This window comes from Fusarium proliferatum (genome assembly GCF_900067095.1).
Source record: "Fusarium proliferatum ET1 genome assembly, contig: FPRO_scaffold004, whole genome shotgun sequence".
NCBI classification, from domain to species: domain Eukaryota; kingdom Fungi; phylum Ascomycota; class Sordariomycetes; order Hypocreales; family Nectriaceae; genus Fusarium; species Fusarium proliferatum.
The window spans coordinates 2,228,425-2,248,877 of NW_022194793.1; the positions used below are offsets into that span (position 1 = coordinate 2,228,425).

General features: G+C 48.6%; 6 protein-coding genes across 6 annotated transcripts; 5 read left to right on the top strand and 1 right to left on the bottom strand.

The window, feature by feature from the left end:
* Nucleotides 1-372: 372 nt before the first annotated feature.
* On the top strand, nt 373-6,238 carry FPRO_04890 (putative MOT1-transcriptional accessory protein; the record flags this gene model as incomplete). The annotated part of the gene is made up of 3 exons (XM_031230449.1): nt 373-383; nt 441-458; nt 577-6,238. 3 exons carry the CDS (start codon nt 373-375, stop codon nt 6,236-6,238), a joined length of 5,691 nt encoding a protein of 1,896 aa, XP_031080585.1.
* A 514-nt stretch (nt 6,239-6,752) lies between these two features.
* On the top strand, nt 6,753-8,305 carry FPRO_04891 (putative Hsp90 co-chaperone Cdc37; the record flags this gene model as incomplete). The annotated part of the gene is made up of 3 exons (XM_031230451.1): nt 6,753-6,776; nt 6,827-8,119; nt 8,180-8,305. 3 exons carry the CDS (start codon nt 6,753-6,755, stop codon nt 8,303-8,305), a joined length of 1,443 nt encoding a protein of 480 aa, XP_031080586.1.
* A 1,527-nt stretch (nt 8,306-9,832) lies between these two features.
* On the top strand, nt 9,833-10,927 carry FPRO_04892 (uncharacterized protein; the record flags this gene model as incomplete). The annotated part of the gene is made up of 1 exon (XM_031230452.1): nt 9,833-10,927. The coding sequence occupies one exon, from the start codon at nt 9,833-9,835 to the stop codon at nt 10,925-10,927; it is 1,095 nt and encodes a 364-aa protein (XP_031080587.1).
* Nucleotides 10,928-11,495: 568 nt separating this feature from the next.
* On the top strand, nt 11,496-12,081 carry FPRO_04893 (uncharacterized protein; the record flags this gene model as incomplete). Its single annotated transcript, XM_031230453.1, has 4 exons — nt 11,496-11,555; nt 11,626-11,731; nt 11,825-11,927; nt 12,006-12,081. 4 exons carry the CDS (start codon nt 11,496-11,498, stop codon nt 12,079-12,081), a joined length of 345 nt encoding a protein of 114 aa, XP_031080588.1.
* Nucleotides 12,082-14,393: 2,312 nt separating this feature from the next.
* Nucleotides 14,394-16,091, bottom strand: FPRO_04894 (putative UGA2-succinate semialdehyde dehydrogenase; the record flags this gene model as incomplete). The annotated part of the gene is made up of 4 exons (XM_031230454.1): nt 14,394-14,521; nt 14,574-15,815; nt 15,888-15,975; nt 16,077-16,091. 4 exons carry the CDS (start codon nt 16,089-16,091, stop codon nt 14,394-14,396), a joined length of 1,473 nt encoding a protein of 490 aa, XP_031080589.1.
* A 1,423-nt stretch (nt 16,092-17,514) lies between these two features.
* FPRO_04895 (putative UGA1-4-aminobutyrate aminotransferase (GABA transaminase)) lies at nt 17,515-18,945 on the top strand (the record flags this gene model as incomplete). The annotated part of the gene is made up of 2 exons (XM_031230455.1): nt 17,515-17,654; nt 17,706-18,945. 2 exons carry the CDS (start codon nt 17,515-17,517, stop codon nt 18,943-18,945), a joined length of 1,380 nt encoding a protein of 459 aa, XP_031080590.1.
* Between the last annotated feature and the right edge of the window lie 1,508 nt (nt 18,946-20,453).

The window sequence follows — 20,453 nt, forward strand, 5'->3', positions numbered from 1 at the left end:
ATCTTCCCCCTGTTTATCAATATTTCACACCAAATTGGCTGCACTCCTTCAAAGTCTTTCTGTTATCTTCCCAGAATCTCTATCACTCGAACGAAGTCGAGAGTGACGCTTGTTGAACCAAGTTACCATATCTCCCTGTGCCTTTGGTCTCGTCTACCGGATGCATGCATCTCACACCCGACGACCCACTGATCCGTCGCGTCGCGCTACACGATTCCGCCACGCCGGGTGCTATCTATATCGACACAACCTTCATATCATTGGTTTCCGTTGAATGCTTGACTCCTTGAAAGTGCGCAAAACTGACAACTGTGATACAGCGACCGAGATGCCATGACACGCGCTTAATATTACAACCAACTAATACATACAATGGCTTCGAGGTAAGTTTCTCCAAACATCATATCCACATAGTTCCAATGTACTGACGCTCCGTCTAGACTTGACAGATTAGTCACGTAAGTGTGCTTCATTATTTAAATCCCAACAGACCCCCGGATCTATGATATCTCAGTCATGTGTCATCTAAAGCGCTGTTTCTCCTGTTACATGAGATTGAAACTGACAGAATTGCAGTATCCTCGAAACGGGTAGTACGAGACTCATCCGTGATACTGCTGTTAATCAACTTGCTGATTGGCAAAAGCAACACCCTGATGAATTATTCAATCTCCTCTCCCGTGTCGTCCCTTATCTGAGGCACAAAGAATGGGAGACAAGGAGAACCGCAGCTTCTGCTATTGGAAAAATTGTAGAGCATGCCCCTATCTACGACCCAAATTCCGAAGATGCGCCCGAGGAAGGGAAGAAGGAGGAGCCTGTGCCCGAAAACGGACATGTCAAGAAAGAGGAGGAGGATGATGATGAAAAAAAGCTACCTTCCGATGATGGTTTCTTCAAATTGGAGTCTCTCAATGTTGAGATGATTCTCAAATACGGCAAAGAACTACTGCGTGGCGGTGGCATCGAATATGGACTAGCAGCTCTCGATCCGCAAGCGCGACTAACACATCAAAAGAAGACTCTCAATGGGCGATTAGGGCTCCTTGGAAGGAAGTATGAAGATGACGAAATCGCATACACAGGTGGCGACAACATTACTGCGCCTATGACACCAATGGACACCACAAACGGGAACGGACACGCTCGTCCTGACGGATCTGGTGCTCAATCACAAGTGCCTGAAGAATCTCAACTGAGTTCTCGACAGCTCAATGTATTAAAACGAAAACGTAAAAGAGAGGCAATGAAAGCATCCCAAGGTAAGGGAGGATTCGGAGATCTTTCTGTCAGGCGCTCAATGACATCTGGATCCGATAACCTGGGTGATGACACGGCCATGCCAGATGGAGATACCAAGAAGAACAGCAAAGTCAACGACTACTTCAACCTCGATCGTCCTGCCGATGTTGATGAGGACACTAAGGTTGTGAGCGAGTTCAAAGGACCAGTGATACCCATAAAATCCGAGCTGGAAGCGGAGGAGACTATGGAGGGCGCCGAGTGGCCATATGACCGATTATGCGACTTCCTCAAAGTGGACTTATTTGACCCTTCCTGGGAAACCCGACACGGAGCTGCCATGGGCCTTCGTGAAGTTATCCGAGTACATGGTGGAGGTGCAGGGAAGCTACGCAACAAGACAAGGAAGGAGAATGATGTCCTCAATCAGAAATGGCTTGATGATATGGCCTGTCGGCTGTGCTGTGTACTAATGCTTGATCGCTTCACTGACTACAGCTCTGATACATCTGTGGCGCCTATTCGGGAAACAATTGGACAGTCTCTTGGATCCGTTCTGAAACATCTACCATCGTCATCTGTTTACAGCACCTTCCAAATTCTCTACAGAATGGTTATGCAAGAAGATCTCAAGCTTGATAGGCCGGTTTGGTCAGTGTGCCATGGCGGGATGATTGGCCTGAGATATGTTGTCGCGGTCAGGAAAGACCTCCTCCTCCAGGACAGCGACATGATTGATGGCATAATAAAGACGGTGATGAAAGGCCTGGGTGATATGGATGACGATGTCCGTTCTGTCAGTGCCGCTACGCTTATCCCCATGGCTAAGGAGTTTGTCACTTTGCGGCCCACACAACTCGAGGGACTTGTCAACATAATCTGGGAGAGTCTCTCAAATCTTGGTGATGACCTGAGCGCCAGTACTGGGCGAATCATGGACCTGCTCGCGACTCTGTGTGGTTTCCCGGAGGTGCTCGAAGCAATGAAGGCATCGGCCGCCCAAGATGAAGAACGTTCCTTCACTCTGCTTGTCCCCAGACTCTACCCCTTTTTACGTCATACCATCACGTCGGTGAGGGTGGCTGTGTTGAAAGCATTGTCAACTTTCGCAAAACTTGACGCAGAGACCTCACAGGGCTGGCTCAACGGCAGAATTCTCCGATTGATCTTTCAAAATATTCTCGTTGAAAGAGATAGAGACGCCCTCAACATGTCTTTGGACCTATGGACGTCTCTGGTCGAGAGCCTAGCCAGCAAACCTGCTGTTCTTGCAGACGAATTCACAGCTCACATCGATTCTATGATGCAACTGACTCTACATCCTATCGGTGTTTCGAGAAACCCGATCCCAATGAACGCCTCACTCTTCCAAAAGCCATCAGGTGGCACGTATACTATGCCCGGAGTTACTCAGCACACACCGCGGAAGCCGTCATCTCCCGATGGGTCTGATCGTGCCCCCAAGCGTCGCCGGAAATCCACAAAGATCGACGACACCCCTACAGCCAGCCTTACCCACGATGTTGATGGCCACATGATGCAAGGCGACGTGGATCTCGTTGGCATGGATGTGCTGATTCGCTCTCGTGTTTCAGCTGCGAAGGCAATGGGCTTCATCATGTCTCGAGTCCCTGTCGCAAGCCTTGACGATTATGATGCATTGTTAATTCCTGGCCTAGGGTCAGCATTTTCATCCAGCCAGATGACAGCATGCGTCATTATCGACGAGTTTGCCATGAATAGCCAACAGTTGGGCGATTCTCCTCGTTACCTCGAGAATTTACAACGCATTATTGATTCAGAACGTCCAGCGGCATACAGGGATCTTGTCAACTACATCCAGCGAGTCAGGACACAATGCCAGCAGCTCATTCATCTGTTCAGAGACCATGGTAAGGTTTCGCACAGCAAACTTCCGACACTGCCTGTAGTGGTCCAAGGAGAAGCAGAAGCTGGCCCGAGTGCCTTTTCCATTGCCACCGCAGAGAAATGTATCGGCGATGACTATGAGAAATTGAAGAAGGCCATGCCTCCCGGCCAACGTCTGATAGCGAGCCAACAGCTGTCCGACGCTCGTGATATGACCATCTTGGCCATTGAAGAAGCCAAGACTGTCAAGGCAGCTCGTGATGTCCGCGTCAAGGCAGCAGCAGCGTGTGCAATGGTTGGCATGAAAGTACTCCCCAAGAAACCCAGCCCATTGATCAAGGGCATCATGGACTCCGTCAAAACGGAAGAGAACCAGCAACTTCAAATTCGATCTGCTGACACAATTGCAAGACTCGTGCAGCTTTTCACTGAAAAGGGTAGAAAGGGACCAGCCGATAAAGTGGTATCCAACCTGGTCAAGTTCTCTTGTGTCGAAGTTGCTGAGACTCCTGAATTTCCAGTTCATGCCAGTAAGACTGATTGTGTTCTGTCCATGCAGAAGGAAGAGGACCGTGTCGATCACCCAGATGCTGCTAAATGGGCCCGCGAAGCTAAAGCTGCTCGCATCACCAGACGAGGTGCAAAAGAAGCCCTCGAAATTCTCTCCAGAACTTACGGCGCCAGCCTACTAGAAACTGTCCCCAGCCTCCGCACATTCATGGAAGACCCTCTTGTTCGAGCTTTCTCGCCTGACACTCTGCCTGGAGAGGCTAAGGATCCCGAACAGACGTTTGGGCAAGAGATTGTCGACGCCATGTCCGTCATTCGCACCATGACTCCAACTTTGGATAAGGCCTTGCAACCTTTCATCATGCAAATGATGCCTCTTGTCATAAAAGCTTTGCACTCGGAACTTTCAGTCTTCCGGTATATGGCTGCCAAGTGTATGGCCACAATTTGCAGTGTCATGACCGTCGACGGTATGACTGCACTTGTTGAGAAGGTTCTCCCATCGATCAATAATCCAGTTGACCTCAATTTCCGACAAGGAGCAATCGAAGCTATCTACCATCTAATTGCTGTCATGGGAGATGCCATTTTGCCATATGTCATCTTTTTGATTGTGCCAGTCTTGGGACGAATGAGCGATTCTGACAACGAGATCCGCCTCATCGCAACAACATCCTTTGCCACGTTAGTCAAACTTGTTCCTCTTGAAGCCGGAATTCCTGACCCGCCGGGATTATCTGAGGAATTGCTGAAAGGACGGGACCGCGAGAGAACCTTCATTGCTCAACTGCTGGACCCAAAGAAGGTAGAGCAATTCCAGATTCCTGTAGCCATCAAGGCTGAGCTGCGGTCTTATCAACAAGAAGGCGTCAACTGGCTCAATTTCCTCAATAAATACCACCTTCATGGTATTCTTTGTGACGATATGGGTCTGGGCAAGACCCTACAGACCCTCTGTATCGTAGCCAGTGATCATCATCAGCGTGCCGAAGAGTTTGCCAAGACACAGGCACCGGATGTCCGCAAGCTGCCGTCCCTAATTGTCTGCCCACCTACACTTTCAGGTCACTGGCAGCAAGAAATCAAGACCTATGCACCATTCTTGAGCGTGACCGCCTACGTTGGGCCGCCGGCGGAGAGAAAGGCTATGAAAGCCAGACTTGGCGAGACTGACATCGTAGTAACATCCTACGATGTCTGCCGCAATGACGCAGAAGTTCTCGATAAACATAGTTGGAACTATGTTGTGCTCGACGAAGGCCATCTGATCAAGAACCCTAAGGCCAAGATCACACAGGCAGTCAAGAGGTTGGCAAGTAATCATCGTCTTATCCTCACCGGCACCCCTATTCAAAATAATGTCTTGGAGCTTTGGTCTCTGTTTGACTTCTTGATGCCTGGATTCTTGGGTGCTGAAAAGGTCTTTCTGGATCGCTTTGCGAAACCTATAGCTGCAAGTCGATTTAGCAAGGCATCATCAAAGGAACAGGAAGCGGGTGCCTTGGCGATTGAAGCACTCCACAAACAGGTGCTTCCGTTCCTGCTGCGACGTCTCAAAGAAGAGGTTTTGAACGATCTTCCGCCAAAGATCTTGCAGAACTACTACTGTGACCTGAGCGACCTACAGCAAAAACTATTCGAGGATTTCACGAAGAAACAGGGCAAGAAGATTCAGGCCGAAGCGGGTCGTGAAGATAAAGAAGCCAAGCAACACATTTTCCAGGCCCTACAGTATATGCGAAAGTTGTGCAACTCACCTGCCATGGTAATGAAACCAGGAAGCACTCTTTACGACGAGACGCAGAAGATTCTCGCCAAACAAGGAACCTCTATTGAGGATGCGCAGCACGCACCTAAGTTGACTGCTCTGAGAGATTTACTGGTAGATTGCGGTATTGGCGTTGAAGGCAATGATTCGAACGATCCCCTTTACCAACCTATCAAGCCCCACCGTGCGTTGATCTTCTGTCAAATGAAGGAGATGCTCGATATGGTGCAAAACAAGGTATTGAAGGAGTTATTGCCCTCGGTATCTCACCTACGACTTGATGGCTCGGTCGAAGCCAACAAGAGACAGGATATCGTCAACAAGTTTAACAGTGACCCGTCGTATGACGTGCTTTTGTTAACTACGAGCGTGGGAGGTCTTGGACTGAATTTGACGGGAGCCGATACTGTCATCTTCGTGGAGCACGATTGGAACCCCCAGAAGGATCTCCAGGCTATGGATCGAGCTCATCGTATCGGTCAAAAGAAAGTGGTGAACGTGTACCGCCTAATCACACGTGGAACTCTCGAGGAGAAAATTCTGAACCTCCAACGTTTCAAGATTGATGTCGCATCAACAGTCGTAAATCAACAGAACGCTGGCCTCTCAACGATGGACACAGATCAGATTCTTGATCTATTTAATGTTGGAGATGCCGCACCAAACCTCTTAGCTGATAAGGAGAAGAACAACATCGAAGGAAGAGAAGAGGATATGGTCGATATCGAGACAGGTGATGTGCGTGTACCAGGCAAGAAGGCATGGCTGGATGATTTAGGGGATCTTTGGGATAACAAGCAGTATGAGGAGAGTTTCGACCTGGATGACTTCATGAAGACGATGTCGTAGGCAATAGGCCGACTTCCCAGACTTGCTGAAAACATTGTGCAGCATTATTGACGAATTTTGGACGAGACGGTGGTCCACTAGAATATGGTATGCAACCCCGTCAATGTTGATGTGTACAATAGCCTAGATCGTTCATTTAGCGAAGGCGTACTTTTGCTTGTGGAATAATTGCTAAGGATACTATTTGTTGTCTGGTTTGGCTACGTGGCAATGAAAACTTACATAGTATCCATGTTACGATTCCCTCGTTTGATGTGATCGACTCACAGTACCTTAGTAGCTTGTCCACTCTGGGTTCTCTTTATTGTGGCTGGTACAAACAGCAGCCACAGTCTGCCACAGCCGTACTACCTAGTGGGGTTGCCTATAATCACCCCGCTATCATGGTAGAGCTCTGATGTAAGGTCCAGAAACTTCCATTCCTGCGGCCTTATTCAAAACCAGCACTCCTTACTAAACTCATCTCGCGACACCACTTACAAGGCGGTTACTCATACATACCAAAGTCTACAACATGCCGGTCGATTATAGTAAATGGGTAAGGTTTGGAACCTCTTTGCTTGATCCCGTCCCTGACAGTCTTGGTAGGACGCACTGGAACTCAGTGACGACTCCGACATTGAAGTGCATCCTAATGTCGACAAGCGATCGTTTATCCGCGCGAAGCAGAATCAGATTCACCAGGAGCGACAGCACCGAAAGTTGCAAATCGAGACCTACAAGTATGAGCGTGTGGTCAACGATGGATTGCTGAAGCGAATTTCCGGGCTTCTGGCATCGCTGCGAGCCCATGCCTCCGAGGCTGTCACCAGGAACCCAGCAGAAGTTGCCTTTCAAGCCGTGATGGAATCAGCCGGAGATCCAAAAGATGACAAGCCGCCTTCACCGCCCGAGGGTGTTCATGCCCAGGAGAAGGAACAACCATCATACACCAAGATGATGGCAACGCTCCTGGACCAAGTCAATAAGGCTTTGGATGAGAAGAAACCGGAAAACAGATACGAAGCTATGATTTCTGAGATTCAGTCACACGAGGATAAGGTAATGGACCTGCAGAAACAGCTAGTAGTTAAGTTGGAGGAGTTGCAGAAGGAGGAAGGCCGAAAGATCACAAGTGAGGGCATTCACACAGGTTTTGATAGCTCGCATGTCGCCAAGTCAAAGCCAGAAGAGAAGAAGGACTCCACAAAGGTAGAGCTTCTGAATCCTAGTTTCACTGAACCCTCCTCCAGCTCGGCACCCGGAAACCAACACGTCAAGGTGGACGATGACAACGATATCGAATCTTCCCCGGCTGGAAAGAAATTCGGCGCCATCAAGGCAAATGACTATGCGGCTAGTCTCCAGTTCCTGTCGCAGAATCCTCAGTTGTTGATTGAGAGGGAGACAGATGGCCTTTTGGTTCAGGCCTTTGACGCTGCTTTGGAGAACAAGGATGAGTTGTCGCGGCAATTGGTGCATCAGGCTCTACTTCTACAATACTGCAGAGCTCTTGGCAAGGATGGTGTCGGGCTTTTCTTCAAACGCATCACAACCAAAGGGCACCAAGCACAGGACGTATTCTATAAGGATGTCCAAGACACATATATGAAGATTCGAACACGTTCAAGGGAGATCTTAGCCGAGCGAGCCAAAGAAGGGCAAGCCGAAGGTGTCGAGCAAATTCAGCTACATGCCGTGGAGCCTGGTACCGTCATCAACATCAAGGTTCCTTCAGCGGACAGCGAGGACCCTGAAGAGCAGGAAGCGCGGAAGATCTTCGAAAGCTTCAAGCCTGAGATGCGCAAGGCCTTGGAGACGGGCAACTTGGACGAAGTGAACAAAGTGCTCGGTGAAATGAAGATTGACGAGGCTGAGGAACTCGTGGGTCTCTTTGGCGAGGTAAGTTGCCAACTCTTGCCGACAAGATTATAATTCATGGGCTAACGAATCGCTTGACAGGCCAACATTTTGAGCCTGGAAGAAGAAATCATTGACGCTACAACAGAGGAGGGGAAACAGCAGTTGAAAGAGATTGAAGCCGCGGCTTCTTTCGACAAGAAAGAAGAATACGGTGATCCTGAGTAAGCAAGAGTACGCAAGGACAAGAACTTGCTCGGTATAGGATATACGTAGTCTTGCGATGGGGCCCCTCATTGCATTGTTAATGGCCATGTAAGAAAAATGTTACCGAACTTGCATCGAGGGGTTATTGAAATCTATCTTAGTCAAGTGAAAGAAGCACGTTTAATCTCCATAACTGGATACCTACATATACCAGCCATCATGCCATCGTGTTTGATACATTGAAAAGTGAGGACCGTCATGCTTGGTCGACATTTTGAGCCGCCACGTTAATGTAGGTAGGTCCGCGGAAGCTAATGGCATGAAACAGATAAAAATAGATCATGCCCCTCAAAAACGTAGTCTGCTCAGCCTCCCAGCCGCCACCACCACCTCCTCCTTCACGAAGAATGGCCGCTTGTCGTGATATGCATAAGAAACTGAGGTTAGATGTGATTCTGTAGTTCAGTGGTGTCACAATTTTCTGGGCACACCTGAGAAAATCCAGTTCGTCGAGTCAAAAGGGGCTAATATCAGATACGAGAGAGAATTGAGTACCACACATTAGACCAACGGTATCCAATCTCGCTGGCGGCGAGGCGTTCTCAAAATGCCCGGGATGTGGAGGGGCAAATGGCTGCAGCCGAGACAACGTCTCGGCTCCCGCATTAAGGTACAGTGTGTATTCTTGGCATCCTGGAATAAATCATTACACGTGTGATATGTATGTGGCTGCTTGCTGAGCTGCATCGTAAACCGTGGTGGTTGGAGCCTTGGACGGCAGGATGGATAAACGGTTCATGCTGATCTGCGCCGTTTGATAACACTGGCCAACCAGGCATGAAGTAACATCGATTTACGGATACAGCAAATGCCTTATTCATGCTTTATACATTAGAAAACATACATTAGTACCTAGGGCTTGCTCGACAGGTACAATCTCAAACTGTATCTCAAACAGAAGTCAACTCTGTTTACGACGTTAGAGCAAAACGGGTATTTCTTAATTTGTCTCGTCGGCGTTTGAAGTGTAACACAACACCTATACCCAGGGCATATCCACTGCTGACGTCTACGTCTCAAGGGGCGCAGCAGCATCGACCACTCGAAACCTGACCCGACCTCAGCCCCAACCTTCAACGTCTTGGCTTTTCAGTCGTTTGGCGATCACTCCAGCGTTCCGGGGCAGTGGGTATTTAGTGGATATCCAGGGCCTCTTTTGGTTCGCTCCCACTCGATGGCTCTCACTGAACCGCCGCCAACTCCCAACCTCGAACAAAAAATAAAGAAAATTGGACCGGGGCGACGTCAGCTTGAAAGCACGGACAGCAACCATCTCATCCCCTATGCCTACGGGGACCTACAGCCTACCTCATGACATACTCCATGGCAAATATTGTTTTCTTTGTTTCATAGTTTATTAACCTCATACCTCCTTCTTTAGATTTGTTTCTTACTTCCTGTCTATCTTCTGTATTATCATATTTTTCTTCTGCCTCGTTAAACCCATAGATTCTCGATAAGACCATCACACATAAAAAACCAATCGACATGCTCCAGTCCTCACTTCTCTCCGTCGTGGCCGGAGTTCTCGCTGCTACGTCCACCGTCTACGCTCTCCCACAATCAAATTCAGGGTCAGGGTCAGGGTCTGGCTCCTCAACAGTATGCAACAACTCTCCAGACCTCTGCAGCCGCAGTTATAACAACATCACACACATGGGGGCTCACGGAAGCTCCTTTCTCCGCGATGGCAACAACGGGCTCGCCGCTGCAGGTAACCAGAACTTCAACGCTACTGATGCCCTTGACGCTGGTCTTCGTCTGCTTCAGGCCCAGGTACACAAAGAAAACAACACCCTCCGTCTTTGTCACACTTCCTGTGGTATTCTCGATGCTGGCCCACTAGAGGACTGGTTGTCTAAAATCAACGTGTGGATGAAAGCCAACAAGAATGAGGTTGTCACTCTCTTGCTCGTCAACTCCGACGATGCCAAACCTGATGAGTTTGGTCAAGCCATTAACGGTTCCGGTATTGCTGAGCTGGCTTACGCACCCGCTACCCAGGAACCGACCAGCGAGTGGCCTACTCTCAAGTCCATGATCGATAACAGCACACGCCTTGTAACTTTCGTCACCAACATTGATGCTTCGACCCAGTACCCCTACCTGATGCCAGAGTTCGACTATGTCTTTGAGACAGCGTTTGAGGTTCCCTCTCTCACCGGCTTCAACTGCACTGTCGACCGCCCCTCCAAGATTAAGGATGGTGCTACAGCCATGGCCAGTAACTACATGGGTCTCGTCAATCATTTCAAGTATCAGAGTCTTTCAGACAACACTGACTTGTTCGTCCCTGACACTGAGAACATCGATACTGTAAACAGTGATGGTACCAGTGAGGATGGTCAGTTGGGCAAGCATCTTCAGGAATGCCGACAGGATTGGGGTGCTGTACCCAACTTTGTGCTTGTAGACTTCTTCGAGAAGGGTCAGGTTCTCGCAGCTACAGACAGGATGAACGGTATCTCTGACGCCACTGGGCGTGAGGAGGTCTCGGATGAGTCGATTGGCAGCACGACTGACAGACAAGTCGGGATGGTTGCCCTGACTGCCTTCGTCGCTGCCGCAGTGCTGTTGGTATAAAAAGTTACTCAAGGCTTGAATGCATTTCAGCATTCGAACACAATTTCTTTGTCTTCACTCTTCTCTCGACATTATTTACACAGGTCTGAATAGACCTGCCGTTTAATCCGGTTCGGACACATGGGCATACAGCGAGGCGTTTAGGATAGCAAGCTTGCATCTTCATAGATTGAATTACGACTAGGGACAGAGGGGATGGGTCGATAAATTGGTAGCGATACGGTGGCATAAGATTGACCTGTTAGACAGATGATATGCATTTACCTTGACGATAGACTCTCAATAGAAATGTATAAAGATGTCACATTAACTGAAAATTGCTCTGGGAATGATAATACGTACTTCATGAATAATGCACAGCTGTGCCCCTCGTCAGCAACATTATCAGCATTTTCAACATCATGAAGTCGTTGATGATTGCAACATCATGTCAGCCAATTAGCAGCGATTTAGACCAAGTCCAAGACCCAGAAGCCTAGAACACACATCGATATATTTCTCTTATTTTTTCTACCTTCACTCTCAACCATATTTCATACCACCCAAACTGGAACCTGGGATTTTGACCATGGATTACGAAAGTATTGCTACGCCAGAGTCGTGCTATGTCGACTTTTGCCTTCTTCCTGTGAGTCTTGGTTTTTTCATGTCCCTTGAAGCGTTGGGATTGCAGATATTCTGATACTGACAACGAAAAGATCGGAACTGGAACTGTGTCCGTTGCCGAAGATATTGCTGAGGTTCAAAAGGTCCTCAAGGCGAGTGGATTGAAGTATACTCTTCACTCTGCTGGTACCACCGTGGGTGCGTTATTTCTGGCCTGCACCAATCCTATGCTCTAATTGCTGCTGCATACTTCACAGCTCCAGGTGCATAAAGCTAACAAGTTCTCTTTAGAGGGGTCATGGAACGAGGTAATGGCGGCTGTAGGAAAAGCACATGCTGTTGTGCATCGCCGTGGTGTAGTCAGGATTCAGTCGTCGATGAGGGTCGGTAGTCGGTAAGTTCAACCGCCCTACATATGCATTATTTCTATAGTGTCTTGTCTGGTTGTATGCTAATCATGATCTCGTCATAGAACGGATAAGAAACAGACGGCGGAGGACAAGGTCAAAAGAGTGGAAAACCTGCTGGCCAAGGACGAATCTAAGTAAAAATGTCACTGGTGACTCAATATGGGATGGGAGACATACAAATGAGGCTATGAAGCTTATTGTATCGGTATAGTCTCTACATTACTTTATCTAGACGCCTTCTCGGGTGGTAGATCGTAGCCGTGAACATACTAATAGGCAGAGGGAATGGCAAAACAAACTAACTTCTATCTGCATGTGCTTCTAAAGCCCCAGTGGTAAGTGTTGGCTGATTTCAAATGGCCTTGACTACTAGCCAGTCTGTGTCTTGATGAACCCGCCAAAATTGCATAGGTACCTAGGTAGCTGTCTTACGTAAGCCTTGGGAAACGGTTGCAGGAAATTCTATACCATTAACACCAGAAAGACCTTTCTCCTACGCCTCTATATGTTATAGATGTCTCTCATGTTTCTGATCTTTATTATCAACTGCCTTAATTTTGAAATTGTGTTACTGGGGTCAGATCATGGCGTCAAGAACGTGGCGCTCCTCTTGAGTGACAGGCTGACTACTCCGTAGATGAGAACCAGCTGATCTCTCTTTCGCCTTCCCCGGTGCTATGGATAGCATCCAGAGTAACATAGGCTACAATAGAATATCAAATCATGTACTCCGTATTTCAATATAAATATAACAACGAAACACTAAAGCCAAAACTGCCGATACGAGAACAACCTAGTGCTGCACAACGCTAGTGTCTTGAGAACAACAGCTAATTCTCCAATTACCCTATAGCGACATGTAGAGATATAGTCCAAGACTCTAAGTCTAAGATTTAGTCATCATCAATCGTGAATGATAGAAACGTTCCTGAAAACGAGGTTTTATAAAGACATGCTAATAAGGTATGGTACTTCGTGGACCCGGGGTCTCTGGTAAACCAGATGAGCTAGGCGGCTCTGGGTTAGAATTTTGCATTTTTGGATCAATGGTTCTTGGAGCCGAGATCTCGGTTCCGGTGGTTAGATTGGAGAGGATAGCTATGGCAACTTCAGACCTCGGCAAGTTCCAAGAACATCCGGAGTTGGTCACTACCAGAAGCTACAAGGTGGGCAACGTGATTCGTTTGGACACACCTTTGCCCTTCTACACACATTGTGTAGCTACCACGCATCTCACATACAATGTCTTACCGGAGATGATATTCCATATAAATGATACCAGTACTACCCAACCTTCAACCACGCACGTAGTAGTGCAACATAGCCTGGGTAGGGTAACATGCACCGCTGAGAGTATGCTATCCCTCATTGATTGAGATGACAGATACTTTATTCTGATGAGAACTATGTAGCGGATGTAACAGGCTCTGGAACTCCTGTCCGAGTCTATGTGAATATTGTATATCATTGATGGAAAGATTGAGGACCACAGTGATGAGTATAATAATAACAGTAAGGGCATATTTTTGAATATCCGTCATCCTACCATCTGCTTATCGTCATGAACTGTTGGAGTACCTACCTACCTGTACACATGTGGGGCCGGCATTTGTTCCCGGTTGATGCAGACATCTCTGCCCGCTTCCCCACATTCTGCCATTTCATCCTTATCTGCTCCGCTTCCTATCTTCAAAGAAGACGAGATATGACCGGACCGGACCGGGGACTTCTAGAATACCTACATAATAAACGTTTCCGGCCATTGCGTCTTGCCCGTTCAAATGCCGAACGCGAACAGCCCGATCCAAGATCTCAAAACCCTGTATTTGCAGCGGAGCGGGCCCCGCTTGGAAATAATGGAGAACACCATAGACCCGTCCCTGAAGCGGCTTTTTGATTGTGGCGATAGCCTCATAAGCTCGGTATTGACTATAGAGTAGTATTGCTGAATTATGGACCATGACAATCAATAGACGATTTGGTAACTAAACGCTTCGGGTCTTTTACTGAATTACCCTGATCGGCAACCTCATGCCTACTGATAGTATCTACAAAACGGCGTATCTACTAAGTGTTGATGAGCTACTTGCCGCACTTATCATAACTGGGACGATTCTGTTTACCTGTATTTGGTCTCTCCAAGTCTGCAATACAAACGGTAGCACTTCACGACTTCCTAATTAGGTACTATGAACCTTACCCGTAGGGCCTTTATGTTACACCGATACACTCCCCATTTGGTCAAGATGAGCCGGCCTGCAAGTTAAGGGTCTGGACGTCTAATACGATCGCTTAGAATAGTGTACTCTCCACATACACGTGAAGTCCGCTGGTCTGTCAGTATAGCAATTTTGTTCACCTAGTTGTTGTAGCACTCTGTCTCTATATCCGTCCAGTGGGTATTATTTTGTCTATAGCCATCCTAATTCATGTCTCGACTCAACCAACACTTATGGATCAATGTTTGTCATAACCATCTTGGTGATTGTAAACTCGTCGATACCATACTTGCTTCCTTCTCTTCCAAAACCACTCTGCTTAATGCCACCAAAAGGAGCGGCAGGGTCGCTCAGAACGCCTGGGGTTTTGCTGTCAGTGATATACAATATTCTTGTGTCTGGGAAACTTACCGCAATTTACACCAACCATACCAACCTCCAAGGCTTCAGCCACGCGATAACATCGGTTCACATTGTTGCTGAAGAAATACCCTCCAAGACCAACATCACTGTCGTTCGCAAGCTCAATAGCTTCGTCCTCATTGTCGAATGCAAAGAAAGCAGCAACAGGCCCGAAAGTCTCTTCGCTACAGATCTTCATGCCAGGCTTCATGCCAGTTAACATTGTGAGGTCAAAGTAGTTAGGGCCGAGGTGTGGTAGACGCTCGCCTCCGTGAATAAGCTTGGCTCCCTTGGAAAGAGCATCTTCAACATGCTCAGCAGCCTTGGCTACGGCACGACTATGGATGAGAGGACCATGTGTTGTCTTCTCACCAAAGCCGTCACCAACAACAAAGGTCTTGACGACATCGAGGACCATTTGGACAAACTTGTCATAGATACTGCGGTGCACCAGAATTCGGTTGGCGCAAACGCAAGTTTGACCCGAGTTGCGGAATTTGCAAGCGATCACACCCTTAACAGCCTTATCAAGGTCTGCGTCTTCGAAAACGATGAAAGGAGCGTTTCCGCCCAATTCAAAGGACAATTTCTTGATTGTTGAAGACGATTGGTTCATAAGGAGTCTGCCCACGCCAGTTGACCCTGTGAAGGAGACCTTCTTGACCTTGGGGTGTGTAGTCAAGACCTTGCCCACTTCAGCAGTGTTATCCAAGGCTGTAATAACGTTGACAACGCCGGCAGGAATTCCAGCACGATGCGCGAGCTCAGCCAGAGCAAGAGCTGTCAGAGGAGCCTCAGCGGGAGCCTTAATGACAACAGTACAGCCAGCAGCGAGCGCAGGCCCGGCCTTTCGGGTGATCATGGCAGCGGGAAAGTTCCATGGCGCAATAAGGCCGCAGACACCTACAGGCTGTTTGATGGTGGATAGACGACATGATGGGTTTGTTGCCTCAATGGTCTCACCATAAATTCTAGGGGCCTCCTCTGAAAACCATTCAAAGAAAGCTGCTGCATAGTTGGCCTCTGTTCTGCCATCTGCCAGAGGCTTGCCGTTCTCAAGGGTGATGAGTCGTGCAATGTCCTCCGAGTTCTCCATCATGAGATCATACCAGCGACGGAGGTACCTGGCCCGCTGGCGAGCCGGGGTCTTACGGTATGTCTTGTATGCGGCATCGGCGGCGGCGATAGCGGCTTCAGTGTCACTGGCGTCGAACTCGGGACAATTCCCAATCTTTTCAAGGGTTGAAGGGTCTGCATAAAGGTAGGTAGCGTTAGTACATGATCTCGGAGTTCACGGACACAGGGGCTTGCAGAAGCACTTACTTTCGACAGCAAAGTGCTTCCCAGACTTTGCAGCTACCCATTCACCATTGACGTAACATGCGTTTCTGATGAGGGTAGGATCGGTAAGCTGTAGCGAAGGAATATGTTTAGTATTGATAGCTTCGATAGCTTCGACTGGAAGAGAAGTTGCAAGAATGAGAAATGCGAGCGAGCGGGAATATGACACACCTTTGGAGCTGCCATGATGCTTTTTGACGAACCACGTTTATTCGATAGAGAAGACGTTTGCTAAACACGGCTGAGACTTTGGATGGCAGAGAAGAGTTTATAGCAGAGTAGACGAGAACCAATTCCTATCTATCAGCTCCCGTCTTTTACGTATGTAGTACTATGTAGATATATTTGCTTACAACCGTCTCGGACCTCCGCATCGCTTCCGGACGCTTCCTGTCTTGTACATTGGCTACCAAGCAATAACAAATCTGTCCCAAAACACGGCAGTGACCGGCCTCCTAGCTACAAGCCTAGCTGGATCATCACGATATTACAGTGGCGATGAGACCTATTTCGGTGAACCTTTGATGCTTGGTGATCCGGCCTCGAGAACCGTTTTTTCAATACACGGCACCGATTGGGAACCGGACCGGCAGGGTGTATATGATGAGTAGAAAGGTGTTTATGATGGAAAAAGTTGCTGGAAGGTGGCAAGACCAGGGGTGTCATTAGCCCAATTCCGAGAAGGGTGTGTGATTTAGAATTTGGCAGAAGTCTATGGAGTTGGAGAAGGAACTAATGGGGAAACATAGTCACGGGATGCTCTTGAGCGTAACTCCAGGCTTTCCTCCTCCTCCTCCTCAGCCTTCGGAACCGAGAGTGCCCTCAAACATGAGAACCGGTGTGGGGGGCCCTTGAGAGCCGATGAACTAAACCCCAGAGGCACCAGTAAAGAATGGGAAGCTTCAGGCGCTTTGATCGTTCATTTCACCTTGCTTACGGTAGTACGCAGACTTTTGTTTTATGTAAAACAAAAAGCGTGGCATCCATCCCCGGTCCCGTCATGGAGAAATTGATGTCCGGGGAAGACTCTTACTAAATGTTGGGGTAGTAATGCTTTTGATTTCGATGCTTGTGACCGTCGCGAAGAAGCATATTGGAAGTTCGATGCTAGTGAACGAGACGCAGTGTTTCTCATTGATTGAGAGAGGACCTCCGTAGTAGTAATAGCACCCCTGAGACGGCAGCATCCCCCTCGCGCTGAACAAGAATAGGGTAAAATCCGCCATGACCTCCGCTACAAAATTCAAGGTGCAGCGGTGGCGTCCAAGGTCAGGTCCCGTGAGACATCCCTCTCCTCTCCTCTCCGGCTCTGTGCCGGCCGGCCTCTCGACTCCGGCCCCACGATGTCTCCCTCATGAGCCGCAGGCAATACCTTTCAATCGGCAGGGGTGGGCATATCGAGGCCCTCCATGAACTTTTTTGACCATGCTTGGTAACTTATTAGTGCCACCTCCGATACCGTTGCCAAATGCTATAATAGCTCCTCCCCCAGCTTCGAACTTCACTTCCAATTTCTCCAGGACATCTTATCTCACTTTCCTCTCTCACAAACACAGGATACCCAGTGGAAATTTCCACCTCATTCAGAGAGATCTTTGCAAGCTTCACAATGCCTTCCTTCGTTGAGTCCCCCGTTCGCACGGAGATTCCTGGCCCTGTATCCAAGGCCAGCTCCAAGCGTCTGGACGCCATTTTCGACGCCCGTGCCGTTCACTTCGTTGTCGACTACGACAAGTCTCATGATAACTAGTAAGATTTTGTTACCCAAAGCATGGCAATGTACGAGCTAACTCTTGGAAGCATTGTCGATGTTGATGGCAACAAGTACCTCGATGTCTACGCCCAGATTGCTTCAATCCCTGTGGGATACAACAACGACACTCTGATCGAGGCTGCCAAGTCCCCCGAAATGATCTCCGCTCTCGTCAACCGTCCTGCGATTGGCAACTTTCCTTCCGACCAATGGGTCGATATCCTCCGCAACGGCCTCATGAAAGTCGCTCCCAAGGGTCTCAGCTACATCTTTACTGCTCAGTCTGGATCTGAGGCCAACGAGCTTGCCTACAAGGCTGCTTTCATGCTCTACAGTCGCCGCAAGCGTGGCAACGCTGACTGGAATGAGGAGGAGATCAACTCCTGCCTTGAGAACTCCAAACCTGGCTCTCCTGAGCTGGCCATCATGAGTTTCAAGAACTCTTTCCACGGCCGTGGTTTCGGTTCCCTCTCCACCACCCGCTCCAAGGCTGTCCACAAGCTCGATATCCCTAGCTTCAACTGGCCCCAGGCCCCCTTTCCTGCTCTCAAGTACCCTCTTGAGGAGCATGCCGAGGAGAACGCGGCCGAGGAGAAGCGATGCCTGGAAGAAGTTGAGCGCATCATGACCACGTGGCATTGCCCCGTTGCAGGTCTCATTGTTGAGCCCATTCAGTCCGAAGGTGGTGATAACCATGCCTCCCCGGCTTTCTTCCAGGGTCTCCGTGACATCACCAAGAAGCACGGATCCGTTCTCATTGCCGACGAGGTGCAGACCGGTTTCGGTGCCACTGGTTCCTTCTGGGGACATGATCACTGGAACCTGACCTCTCCTCCAGACATGGTCACCTTCTCCAAGAAAGCACAGACTGCTGGCTACTTCTTTGGCAACGAGATGCTCATTCCCGATAAGGCTTACCGTCAGTTCAACACCTGGATCGGCGACCCTGCCCGTGTCATCATGTGCAAGGCTGTCATCCAGGAGATTCTTGACAAGAAGCTTGTTGAGCAGACGGCTCGCGTGGGCACTCACCTTTATGCCGAGCTTGCGCGCCTTGCTGCCAAATACCCTGAACATATCCAGAACCTCCGTGGAAAAGACCAGGGCACTTTCATTGCTTTCGATACCAAGGACCCTGCAGGTCTCGTTCGCTCCATGCGCCATATCGGTGTGAACATTGGTACATGCGGCAAGAACACTGTCCGCCTCCGACCTATGCTCATCTTCCAAGAGGAGCACATTCCTATTCTCATCAATGCCTTTGACAAAGTTATTGGTGCTCTGTAAGCTGGATTTAGCAGGAACATCGAAATGGGGTTGGGTTTCTACACATCATGCCTTCTACTAGCGTTACATTGATTTTAGTTTACATTTGTCAAAAGGGTTATTCTGAGGATCGGGGGGAAAGAAAAGAGTTATCATACTGGTAATACACTAGGTGTGGAAACAGATAGGTGTCTTTCCAAACGGAACCGGATCACACAGGGCGTTTACCAAGGTTACTGGAACTTGAAAAGAATTACGATTACTTCAACATGGGCCTTTGACCGCCTCTGCCATGAAAAAAATGCCATGTAAAACAACAGAATTGATACATTATAGTCTCATGGAGACACAACAAGACCTGTTGAGCTGAGAACCTATCTTCCCGAAGCCACCAAAAGACCAGGCCCGATTTACAATCATACAGAGGTTGGTGGGAATGTCAGGTAGAGAAAGCCGCACTCCTAAAGTGAGCCATAGACCCAGAATGAGCTGCAGACTGGTGCATATCTCACGTCACCTTGGATACCGGCGTTAACCGATACACCACGCGTCCCTCGGCAAGCTCTATATCTCTCATTTCTGATTCTCTGTGTGTTATCTCTTTGGATATCATCTGCCAAGTGGCGAGGTGACCTGCCACATAAGATATGCTTAGACGAATGGCATTGACACCGCCATATAATTCGGAAATAGTTGAGAAAATTTGGCCAGAGCTGTAGAAGTTCTAGGGCCAAGTTCACTAAAGAATTTTCAAATTCATGATGTTTGCTGGGATTTCACCGTAGTCTTTGGCACCCACCCACCACCTGCCATCATTGTGCTCGATTTTGACGATATGATGGCGGCTGGGTAATTGATACTGATTCCGTCTCGCTCGAGGATCCGCCAGAGTTCTCCTCAGTGAACCAGGTGTGTTATTGCAGCATGCCACCGGACCAGGGATGAACTGTTCAGATGCATGTGGTGGCTTGCAGTAGCAGGTAACAGAAGTACAGTATGGTTGCAGTCATCAAAGCGGTAGTTCGGCGATTGCATACAGGTACCGGAGTGATCGGGTAAACCCGATATTCAATGCTGAAGCAGTCAGAAAACATCCATGTCGGTTTATACCGGCTGAGGAAGCGCTTCGACCAAGTGTTGGGAGGCTGCCTGCTAACGCAAGATGCAATCTAAAGATCCAAGTTTCTTTTTCTCAGCCCCGGCCATTGATCCTTCGACAGAGGACCATAACGACTCATTGGCTGCAGGATCTTCTGCCTTGTTGGAATCAAGCCTATTATTCGAAAGGGGAGTTGGTCTCTACATAGCTCTGCAGGTTCGAGGTAAACACAAAAGGGGAGGCGAGGACTATACAGTAGACCATTTATGCGAGCCATTAGCAGGCGAAGACATTCTCGTTGAAAAAAGCCAATTGTGACAATATTGCTTACAGTATTTGGTTTGACAATTCTCGGATTGCCAAAACGAGCAGCCGAGCATGTTGGCCCAGGCCGTTGATAGACCTGACGAAGTTCAATAGCGAGGACCAT